Source organism: Pectinophora gossypiella, chromosome 20 (genome assembly GCF_024362695.1).
Source record: "Pectinophora gossypiella chromosome 20, ilPecGoss1.1, whole genome shotgun sequence".
NCBI lineage: Eukaryota > Metazoa > Arthropoda > Insecta > Lepidoptera > Gelechiidae > Pectinophora > Pectinophora gossypiella.
Genome location: NC_065423.1, coordinates 6,774,746 through 6,787,085, shown reverse-complemented (window position 1 = coordinate 6,787,085; position 12,340 = coordinate 6,774,746). Strand labels below are relative to the sequence as shown.

At 34.6% G+C, this 12,340-nt stretch overlaps 1 protein-coding gene across 5 annotated transcripts in view; it reads right to left on the bottom strand.

The window, feature by feature from the left end:
• Window positions 1–12,340, bottom strand: part of LOC126375996 (nuclear speckle splicing regulatory protein 1) — a 115,941-nt gene that overhangs the window by 22,323 nt on the left and 81,278 nt on the right. For all 5 annotated transcript variants that reach the window (XM_050023136.1, XM_050023141.1, XM_050023139.1 and 2 more), the window contains exon 4: window positions 11,808–11,989. In XM_050023136.1, coding sequence (XP_049879093.1) covers window positions 11,808–11,989 — 182 coding nt within the window. The remainder of the gene's footprint in view (window positions 1–11,807; window positions 11,990–12,340) is intronic.

Below are 12,340 nucleotides of genomic sequence, written 5' to 3'. Positions count from 1 at the left end.
TAAGCTGGATATGATGAACCTTATGGTGATAAGGGATCAGCCTATCGCCCATAACATTAGTCCATCGTGTTAGAGGACACAATCCCTCTGTCGGTTTTTACGACATGCCCGGGAAGACAAGTAGCTGAAAGATTTCTATGTTTTTAATTTGCTTCCAGAACAGCATAGAAGCAGAGCATCTAAAAATCAATATTGCAATTTGTCATTTGCGCACACCTATACATACATTTACTCATAACATTTTTTTTACATTTTTACTCGCCTTATGGTTGTCTGGAAGACATCGCTTTAAGCAATAAGGCCGCCATTTGCCATGTACCTAGTTAAGAGTCTTTTGTAATTCTTTCTTTATATTTTTTTAATAAAGCATTATATTTGTATAGTATAAAAGTAAGTGCGCAATGTCACCAAATACCAAATAGCAATATCAGGTTGCTTCTTCGATGTGTCCTTTTTAACCCCGGTGGTGTAGAACACTTATTTAAATAAATACTAACTATAGCATTCCATTGGTATATGGATAAAGTACAATATTGAAGACAAGAGCAACTCCATCTGAATTAAAAAAAGTTACTACCTCAAACAAGTTAGTTTTGCATCCTAGCAAACCCTAGTGAAATGAGATACTTTTTAAGAAACATCAAAACGAAACGTTTCTACTTTGTCTTTATGGAAATACTGTTCTAATGACGTCATGAATAAAATTAGTCAACCGTCGTACTCATTGTGATTCTATTTTTTTGACGTGACTTATATAGATTTACGACTAGATTTAGTAGATTGTAGATTTGCCGCAGATGGCATTAATTACTTAGCCGGACAAATGGGGAGCGCTGAAGGCTTTCACCCGGTACAACGTTTAAGACAACAGGCCTGAGGGTGCCCGGTTGGGCGCGAACCTCGGCTCAGGGCGTCGTCTGAGAGGAAACTCATTGTGATTCGTTTCGTAGTTAAAATCCGAAAATGCTTCAGTAATAAAAATACATGGATCGTAGAGTTTGATCTCTATTTCTCGATTAGCATTTTATAATTTATCTTTGACCCAGTCAAATACCCTGTTACATAGAAGATAATAAAGAAATAACGACACTTGTGTTACTATAAACAAAAGAAAGAAATTCAGTAACGAAATTAAAAGTATTATAACAGTTACAATAATATCGCAGATTAACAAAACAGCTTATATTTTGTTCAACAATGGTAAATTCCACAAAGAACACTTAAATAGCACCCGGAAATAAAGTCGTCGCCTCCAATGGTAGGCTCTAATGCCATTTGGAATTAAAAAAAGAAACAGTCAAATGCTTAACGCAATGGTGCTTGAAAGGTTCCGTATATTTAATACGTTCTTAATTTTGAAGCGTCAATACATGTTAAGGTGATGCGTGTCAGTCAGCTAGGTAACGCTGCGTCAGCAGATGGCGTTACTTCTGCATTTTTCGTATTTTTTTCCATTTATTCGTTTAGTGTTGAGTTCTGACCCAGTGAAACGTTAGGTGGCGAAATCTTACATACATTATCTTTAAGTTAAGCTACAATTTTGAAGTATTTACTGCAGATATCATATTAAAACATTGCATCAAAAGTTGGTGTCATTTCAATTTGTGTACAAACACGAAGCTGTCACACACACATGCGAACTAGGTTAGCTATTAAAAGAGATGCATAATTTGAAGTCTACTTCTAACGTCTAAATGGCGCATTTGGTAAAGCAGTCGCCGCCATTCTTAAGTTTCACGGTTCAAACCCCAAGTGCATGTTTTAATTGTTTTTACTTTTTGTATTTTTTTTACAATTGAATTTGGCGAACCCGTTTATTTGTTACGGAATTTTCAAAAAGTATCACTTTTACCAGTAATATTATAATTATACAATAATGTACTTTGCACTAAAGTACCTTCCGTAATTTCCGTATTTTTTAAAAAACTACTGAACGGATTTTCATACGGTTTTCACCAATGAGTAGTGATTCATGGGCGTGCTTTAGGGTATATAATTTATACAAGTATTTTTTGTTTGTATAAAATGGTTCAAAAATGATGATGAATATCAAACATAATTATCGTTACAAATATAGCCGACTTGGAGCTTTCGGCGAAAACGCTGCCTGAGCCCATTGAGATATAACAAAACAACGTATGGTTGAATTGTTCCATTTTTGTAGGTCTACCGGAAAGTCCACAATATGTCATAATAATTATATTGTGTATAAAGAATTGTGTATATGTATTGTATGATTTTACAAATAACGATCGCAGTACAGTAATAATAAGGTAGATTTTTCCTAAATTGCGTCGGTTCAAACTTTGACGCATCGCGTTTGAAAGATGTAATAGCGCTTCAGGACGTCCCGCAAGCACGGCGCTGATGTCGCAGTATCCGCATATAATTATTATGACTTGTCATTTAGTTCCAATAAAATCCGCGGGACTTCATACGTATGTCAGTGACAGCTGGTGATAGCATGCGGGACACTTAGCAGCTAATCGAATTTTATGTTGTTTTCGCGCCCAGTCCAGACGACTTGCAGCGCATTTCTGGACTTATATTTACGCGTGGTGTTTATTGTTAGGTTAATTAGTTCAGGTTAGGACGTTTTTTTTAACGAGGACGTTAAAAAATGACGAGGCTGGGACGTGTTGAAGTAGTATTTCCATATATACGCGGCCTGAAATGGGCTGTTTCGGGGACCTGAACTGGTTGCTGTCGAACTTATTATCACGTTTTCTTGATTAAAATTCATAAATAAGTCAAATAAAAAAAAAAAAAGATTTTCGTTAGTTTTAGATCTGTCATGATGTCTGTGATGTTTGTTTATTATACATAAGAATTTCAAAATTTATCTTATTTTTTTTCCCAAAGGGCAAGGCAAAGGGAACTATGCCCATACAGCCATGTCTTGTGTTTTTTTTTCTTGATGATGATTAATGAAATGATGAAACCTAAGCCCCCACACAGACTCTTACTCCAAACCCCAAACGAAGTAAGCGGCTTGTTGGCGCAAAGCGAAAATAGATAGGTACACTTTGTTTATTGAATATTCCGATTTAATAATACTATCGGGAATGTTTTCCGACTAACTTAATGTGATCATTAACCACAAAACACCACTTCGTATTTATTATTTAGATTATTCAATGAAGAAAGCAACATTCCCGTTCCCGTTCCCACCAAAAAGTCCGCGGCAAAGAGAATATAAATAAATCTGTATGTTGGATGGAAAAACAATTAATTATAAATGACTACTATTTAGGCCGGCAAATGCAACAACTTTCTTTTTGATTTGGTTTTCCCCGAAGGGTAAGGCAAAGGGAACTATGCCCATACAGCCATGTCATTTTATGTATTGATTTTTTATTATAATATATGTCCTCTTTTAAAACACGGTACTTACCCATTATTTAAAAATGTTTAAAAAATATGCGTTAAACCAAAAATATTTTTCCAATATTCCTTTTCTCAGATTGTAATATTTTTAGTTTTTTATTTATTCATACAAAATCTCTTTATAAATTGTCACTGACATTCTATTACACTTGTCAAGTAGTCAAAGCCTTTAGAGAAAAAAAAAAAACTATCACGCACACACACTAACATTGACACCACTACACGCTCAGCAAATACACTGTAATCTGCACCACTACAAATGTAGAATTGATCAAAATTGAGGGTCTGAAATATGGTACTTCTCGTATTCGGACCCTAAATTTTTGTTAGTTTGCGAAAATAATACACCAAAATATTACTATTTATCGGTTTTATAACAATATTCCTCTATCCGTTTTCCTGTAGCACTGCATCAACTTTTGTATGGAAAACGAATCACCTTAACTCGCGGTGATGGTTTAGTAAGGAATTTGTGCCGGGCCTACTTTTATCATTATTTTCATTAAAATTTTGTAATTCTATATCTAGGTACGTTAAAGTCTGGTTCTCCTGTGTCATTATTGGTAAGAAAATCATAATCTGCATAATTATTATATAACTAATTCCCGCTAACATAACTGGTTTTCTCAATTCTTAGGTACTTACACATAATAGCATTTACGGTGCATAACGGTTCTTCTATGCGAATGCCGCTTAGAAGTTAGAATATAGCTAATAACATAGACTTCTTACATTAATGCGTGAACTCCAGGCCGTCATCTCTAATGGGGTGAGCAGAGATCAGAAGACAACTTGCAGCCACTTTTGATACGAAGTCCTAAGATTGATACGAGTGATCAGCCATTGTCCATAATAACGGTCTATTATGTTAGAAGGAACACAGAATGGTCACTCAGATGGTTTTGAATCTATCTATTAAGATATTTTAGCTACAGAACCCCAAAAAGCTGTCAGCAGCACCAACATTTTTAATTTTCTCTTCACGCCTTGTTAGTAGTCTATTCATCCAATTTTTTAGCGCCCAAACGTGTTCCGTTGTATTCCATGAAAACAACTCTTTTCAAACTGGCAGGTGACAAAACCAATGGTGAAAGTATTGCGAATATTTTTTAATCTGTACTCGAATATTTGAATTTGGAAAAACAGTTTTGAATGCTCTCTGTCTACGCAGTGGCTATCTGAAATAATTCGCAACACTAAAGTAGGTAAAAAGTAGGCATGAACGAATGTAGAATGTTGATAAAAAACTTGATAAAAATTCGAATTTTATATTGAAAATGAAGTTAAGTCTTTTTTGTAACCTTCAAAAATCTTCATACCATAAAGCTGTTGAGTAAATCATTTAATTTTGTCAGAGTAATACTTACCTACTTTTTTAAAATTACATTCGTGACTTTGAAAATAGAAACTAAGTACATAAAATTAACAATGGATGTAATAATAACCGTACATATAGTGAGCAATATCGCTTCGAATTGACAGTTCTAAGACTTAATTTCGCGTAGCTACTTTCTTTACACAAGGTGACATTAAGTATCACATTTTGTATCTAAAGTTTCTGTAAATGTATGCGGGGTTACTCCGACGACCTTTGTCCTAGAAATAAGAAGAAATTGTTCTTTCATTAGAAAGTTATAATGCGCCTTAGAAATGTATGTTTGGACGTCCGCATATTGGTGACAGCCATTTGTTTAGGTTTGTAAATATTATTTATTTTTATCTGCTAAGCGCGAAAGCGTTACTTCTCTTTTTTTGTCGCGAGTGGGAGTTATAATTTTAAGACTTATGAGTAACTCGTGCTCTCTACCCTATTAAGAACTAAGTACCAACAAACTAAATACACACAAGTACCCCCGAAAGCGCGATGAGGGATAAATGGAACACATTAGGACGCTAAAGTTGTTTGAACTTTGAAGTCAAACCAAGTAAAAAACCTATTAAAAATACCTATTTAAAAATGTGAAAATGTGTAAGTATCAGTTTTAAAATTCGAAGTAATAGAACAAAATGCAACAATACATATAGGAATAAAATATCAATCGAGAAATAGAAATACCGACGCTGCTTGTACAGTGTGGCAACGGTTGACATATCACGTCTTAGGTCACGGGATGCGCTGTGACTTCTCAGCTATTTGTGACAAGGCCTTACTAGTATTGTAATGTGTCTGGAGAAGACAGGAAATAACTAACAGTTCCGTGTGATGGTGTGTTTTATACGTGTCATTATGCAAGTGACACGGGTTAATGCGAGGTGCGGAATTCTAAGGTGCGTCGTATGTGTCAATTTGAGTCGATTTGAAAATGGAATTCTAGAATTTTATATTTCGAGGATGTTCATTGCTTTCTATATTTTTAATTAAAGTGAATTTAGAATAATATTTTTTATCGAAAGATAATTATATTTTTGTACAAAGTAAATTATTTTTTAAATATTAAACGGCAAGTCAGATATTTACATTGTATACGTTTTCTGTCAAATTCAATAAGGACTTAGGAGATCAAAAAGTCTTCTTATTTTAAAGTAGATTTTCAAGTAGAGGTAAATGTGAACTTATTGATTTAAATATTGTTATAGGTACAAGTTGTCTCAATAAAAAAACACCTTAAACCTCACGAGCACCGACACAAACGTTTTACAAGCATATCTCCCGCCAATTCCGACATAACAAACCGAGAGAAAATGAAATAAAATAATTATATGAAACAGGCACTAGGCAGTATGCTGTGTTGGAGAAGCCTTACCCACGACTACATTCCTGGGCCAGGAACCGCACTCAGATGGGGAATTAAAAACCCGTCGGCCAACTTCTAACTCGTAATGGATACAAAAAGTCTAACGCACTGCAATAACCCGCGCCAGAGGATGTCAATATTTTGCTACATTCTTTCTAAATAATATTAAATTGCTGTAGAATGAAGAACAATACAGGCAGTATTCGTTTTAAGATAAGCAACTTTATTCATCTATAATTATAATTTTTATCTACTGCTGTTTTACTATTCGAAGGGTTGCCAGCACCACTACTGTAATGCAGTTCTAATATTATGCTACATTCTTTCTAAATAATAATGCTTATTTCTATACCCACTCTAATACTACGTAAATTCGTTAGTAATACCAAAAGTAGCTCAAGTTGTAATATTATGAAGACTTGTTAGGAGTAGGTACATAGAATGATTTAAGCCGCATAATGAGTTATTTTAGCTCATTGTTGTATAATTTAGTTACAATTTTTAGTTACTTCAATAAAAAATAGTAAAATCTTTTTAATTAAATAAAATTAAAAATATTTAAATAATAAAAACTTTGACTAAGGAGATTTTTTTATTGATAAATTATGACTGGCTGTTATTGTACAAACAAATTACGTAAGTATATACCTTTTGTTTAATAAAAAAGATATTAAAAAATAAATGCAAATGGCTTTTTATAATATTTTTCTTTATTTACTGCCATACAATAATTGATTTATTTAGAAATTGAAAAGAAGATTCTATCACTGTAGAACTCCGCAAGTCTAGCTTCCAGCAGTACAACTTTGATAAGTTCATTCATCATTTGAGTTCATTTTAAAAATAAATGTAAGTAGGTAAGTAGTGATAAATATTTTATACTGGATTCAAGAACTTTCTTTTAATATTTGTTGTGGTCCGTGTTGAAACTTTTTAAGGACTTTTTTGAAACTTCGATTATTGGTATGTCTTATTGGCTATCTTATTTTTAGGAGAAGAACATGGAAACTATCCCATCCAACTGATTGATTGAAAGTATTTAGCTGATCAATTTCATTACATCCACTAAAAGCAACACTACCGTTACAGATTGAGTACCATAGCCTAGCTAGGCGGAACCACATCTGGTCTATCACCTTAACGACTGCACTGATGGGCCCCCATTTATGGGCCTAGGGCCGTTTGATTGGGGCTCGTCGACTGAAGATGAATGCAGCAATAAACGGAGGGCCACATTCCCGACTTTGTATGGCTCGGTCATTCTAGGATTGAAGACTCGGTCGAAGAAAGTTTCACTTCGATCGTGATACTAATTTGTAAAATTGCTGTTTTGATCACTGAATCAATTCCGATTGAAAGGCAGAGTATTTTGTTGTTAGAAGTAAATCATAGATGCAAACATTTAATGATCTCTAAATATGAAACGACAATGGGCAAAACTGATCCAAGAACCTCGGAAAAAATGGCGCTACGGAAGTAAATTGATTTAGATTTGTTTATAAAAAACATTTTGTTTTCAATAAAAAGTATATATATACTTAATGATATATAATTATTTATATAGACTTAGTCAAATAGTTATTCGGCAACAATCTTGAGGCGATTTTGTAATCCACCACTGTATTTATCCGCCGAAACAGAATTTGATAGAACTTTACCAGAATTATAGAACAAGCATACACTTTCATTTCCTGCAAGTCTCATCTGTAGAGGTTCTTGAACCAAGTTCCATACAATTATGCCCATTGTCTTTTGAATTAATTGTTCTTAATCCGTAATGGGGTCCGGATAGTCGAGATCGTATGTCATATTAAGAGTTTGCTTACGACGGCATATGACCACGGCTACCTCCTAATCCCCAATCAATATTTGAAACAATTTCAGAGATTTTTTATTTCATTTTCAAAATTTAAGACTAAAATGGCAGCATCGATGGCATTTGTAGTAAATAAACTTACTTATGTTCTTCCTTCCGTACATAAGAAGGTAAGTACCCAATAATGTTAACAAGAATAATGCATTAAAATTTCCCCAACAGACTAAGATATATCAGCGTGCTCTTTCTAACCTCACGCCGAAGAGCCTTCTGAACAGAAACAAAGGATTGTAACTGACATTTAGACTTCATGTTGCAACCAGGCTGGTAGTCGGTGCATCTTCATAAATGTTGCAATGTTCTTGGTACTATACTGTTGTTACTTAGCCGTACTTTTAATGTGAAAATGTATTTTTTTTAAATTTATGACTTCACACAAAATTTTGCAATAAGCTTATTGTTGTTATTAACAAAACTTGCAAGTCGTAAACGTTTTTCATTGAATTTTTTTTTTTTTATGACACGTCTTTGAAGGTGAAATATGTTTTTTTTGTTATTATTTATGGCTCTACACTGTTATGATGGCGTAGTGGTTCGTATTCTAACGTCGCAAGATCGAATCTCGCAATAGGTCTCGAAGCTAGATTTGTTGAACTGAAATATGAATAGAAATCCTTTATATGTATATACTAGCTGTTGCCCGCGATTTCGTTTCCGAGAAACCCTAGTATTAAAACTAAGTACTTATGTATAAAATTTTCATACAAACTTTGCCTTTTAAGTTCACAGGCTCGCCCCCTATTAGTAAGTAAGTAAAATCTTCATTTCCTCTACAAAAATACATGGTAATATTAGTAGAGGCTGGAGCCTAAACTAGGATACGCTGTGCTTTAGGACTCCAAGCCTCCACCTTCGAAAGTCATGGTCAAGAGACAACAAACAAAACAAAGAAAACACAATAAAACAAAAAGAAAGAAAAGAAAAGAAAATTCAAAAAAAGTTGAAAAGTTGTATTACATTGGACTTAAACGTAGCTGGCGAGGAGTGGATGTACTATAGACCTCTGCCTATCCCTTCAGGAATACGGGCGTGAAGCTATGTTATACTAATAATTAAAATTTAAATTAGTCTGTTTACTAACATAAGTCTTTGTGCCTTTGTGCGGCTCAATAGTAATCCTGACACCAGGGTTGATGAGGTTGGTACTCTACTTCGCAACCCACACGATAGAAGAAGAAGCAAAGTTCCTTTCGCATTTGTAATATAGACACTTACTCGTAAGTAGAGATTATCATTAAATAGACTTTAAATACTTGTAACTAAGTTTATTATAACCTACAATCTAAAATAACATAATAACATAATATTTACTTCCTTCACTATGTATGACCACATTTACTACAATAAATTTCATTTCATTTCATTTAACATAAGTTCACGACTTTATCCCAATTGGGGTCAGAGATACATCCATCGCAAGAAGAACTAAGTACCCACACCTCAAATAAAATCAAGCAAAGAATACTGATTTGCCTATAATTCGATTATGCACAGTATTAAACATCTCTTGACTGTCATGTCATGACATTTGCAATGCACAAAGGTCGAGATCACGCTAAAATGTCAAGTGTCTGATGTTAAATATTTTTCTAGCACTTAAGTTAGTACGTTTATTTTAAAACGATCCTAGTTAGATATAAAGCTAGTAATTTTAGTTGGTTATAAAAGGCCTTCTCGACAAGGGATTTTACCTTTATTATTAAATTTAATAGTATATTGGTGCTAATTCCTGTAAATACCATCTAATTTTATTTTAAGTTATATCTGTCATTTTCTTATCTGCCGAAAAGGAAAGGGACGGGTAATCGACAAGCATAAAATTTATGCAACACACGTAAATTTTAAGCACAAATCTAAACCAACCGTCTAAAAATTTTACGTCCGTCAATAACCCGACACAGTTAAGTAGACAGCACATCAAACGGATTGCATACCAGGGACGTACCTTTTGATTCGCCCGGGTTATTCATTCATTTACTCATTCTTCCTAAAATTAAGAGCTGTGAATCATCCGTCCCTTTCCTTTTCGACGGATATGAAAATGACGGATATAACTTAAAATAAAATTAGGCGGTGTCTGCAGGAATCGGGGCCAATGTCATAGAAGAAGGAATAATACTACGTATAGAACGGTAACTCTCCGCCCCGCACTAATTCGTGTCAAGCGCTGACCTCACCCCCTGTGAGTCTTACTTTAGTCTAAAATGGCCAATTTAGTCGTAGTATTACTTAAGTATACTTAGCATTATGCTGCTGTTGCACTATGATGGCTTTTTTTACGTTTGTGCCGCTTATCAAGTTTTGTATCGATTAATATTTAGAAACAAATAGGTAATATTAGCTAATATATCTAATATTAAGGAGAAAATAGCTGTACTTTATTGTGTTCATCAAGTTTCGTATTAATTTATAACTATATTGACGGCCTCTGTGGTTGTGCGTTGGGCTCACGATCCGGAGGTCCTGGGTTCAAATCCCGATGAGGACAAATCATAAAAATCACTTTGTGATCCCTAGTTTGGTTAGGACATTATAGGCTGATCACCTGATTGCCCGAAAGTAAGACGATTCGTGCTTCGGAAGGCACGTTAAGCCGTTGGTCTCGGTTACTACTTACTGATGTAAGTGCGTAGTCGTTACATGAGTCATGGCCTTTGGCGGTTCAATAGTAACCCTGACACCATGGGATGATAAGGTTGGTAATCCACCTTACAACCCACACGATAGAAAAAGAGAAGAACTATATTGAGGAAGCGAATTGCTGTAAGCACTTTACGTATTATGTCAAAACATCCATCACTGTATGCCGCTAGTTCAAAAATCCTTTCGTAAATAGGGTTATTTACCTAAACAGATCGTACGATTTATTTTATCATTAGTTAACCTAATAGTGTAATAACTTAATTTAACATAAGAGCCCACTCAGTAATCAAACCACCATTACATTGACTTAAACCAATTTATTTTCAATTTCAATCTGCATTTCAATTCGCTTATTCATCTTACGAAATTCTTACTATCATTTCTTACTCTAGGTATTTGAATACCTTTGAATACCTATTGAATGCCTGACGTGAATAAACAGTGGGATTTAGGCTTAGGTAAGTGTTAACTTACGAAGGCTACAGCTGTGAATAGCCAATTACGGCTGCGTTTAAGTTTAAACAGTATTAGGTCATTATTATAACATTTAAGCTTTATTTTAGGCATTATTTCGCATTGCTTTGTGTGAACGGTGTACTTATTTAGTTTTAATTGTTATTTAAAGACGCATATTACGGAGTTACAAAAGAATAAAAGAGTAAATAATAAATCCACACTAAAATTATAAATGCGAAAGTAAGAGTTACTGTCGGTTACCTTTTCACACTTAAACAGCTGATTCGATTTAGATTTGGTATGGAGTTAGTTTCAGACCATGGTTTTTATCCCGAAAATCACCCCCTAAGGGGATGAAAAAGATTATTTAATAGTTCATTACATTACGGTTTAGGTACATAATTATGTGTTTAGACTTTGGAGCCCAGTTTTTTGTTTCACTGTTTTTTGATTCCCCAACCAGCTGCAGCTGAAAATCAGCGTCATAGTCTAGCTACAGCTCGGCCGTGACATATGCTGAGCTGAAGCCGTTTCGGCATTAAGTATAATAATTATTAAGTAAGTAATTTAATTTCCTAAGTTATGTTCTTTTCTTTCTTACTTTTTTACTTCGTTTGATGGAAAAGTATTTATCGTGTAGATACCTATTTATATTGTATTCTCTTAGTCTCATTTGAATGGATCTCCAGCTAACTTATTGTAAGACTTACCTATAAGCGTGGACGTGGACGGGGCACCCAGTGAGTGGGTTGTAAAGGAGCAACACACAGGCCACGACATCGCTTTGGACAACCGCGCTGGTGATGCTGCCGTGAGGTATGAAGTGCTTGATCGTCTGCTGTTTGCCTTTCGCTGTCACATTCTGGATGATCTTCAGGCCTTTGTGGGAGACCTGCGGGGAAGTTATTGCCTTTAATATAGAGCTGCTCACTAAGACACCATGGTGGCACCACCAACAAAATATGAGTTACTGAGGTTCAAAGCGGCTGACTTAGTTGCGCAACCAATATTTTGTCGGCAACCGAACCTCGAATATTTTTACGGTGGCGCAACCCTAGTGACATAGGGCCTAAAGGGATAGCCTAGCATGTTAAAGAAGACATCTGTAGTACCTGTAGTATGTGTTGTATTTACGTGGTAAAGCATTTTATGACTAAGTATATTGTTTTAAGGGATATTATGACTTATGTACCTGATTCTTTCTTCTTTAAATTGGTGTAGAATGAAGAACAATACAGTTAGT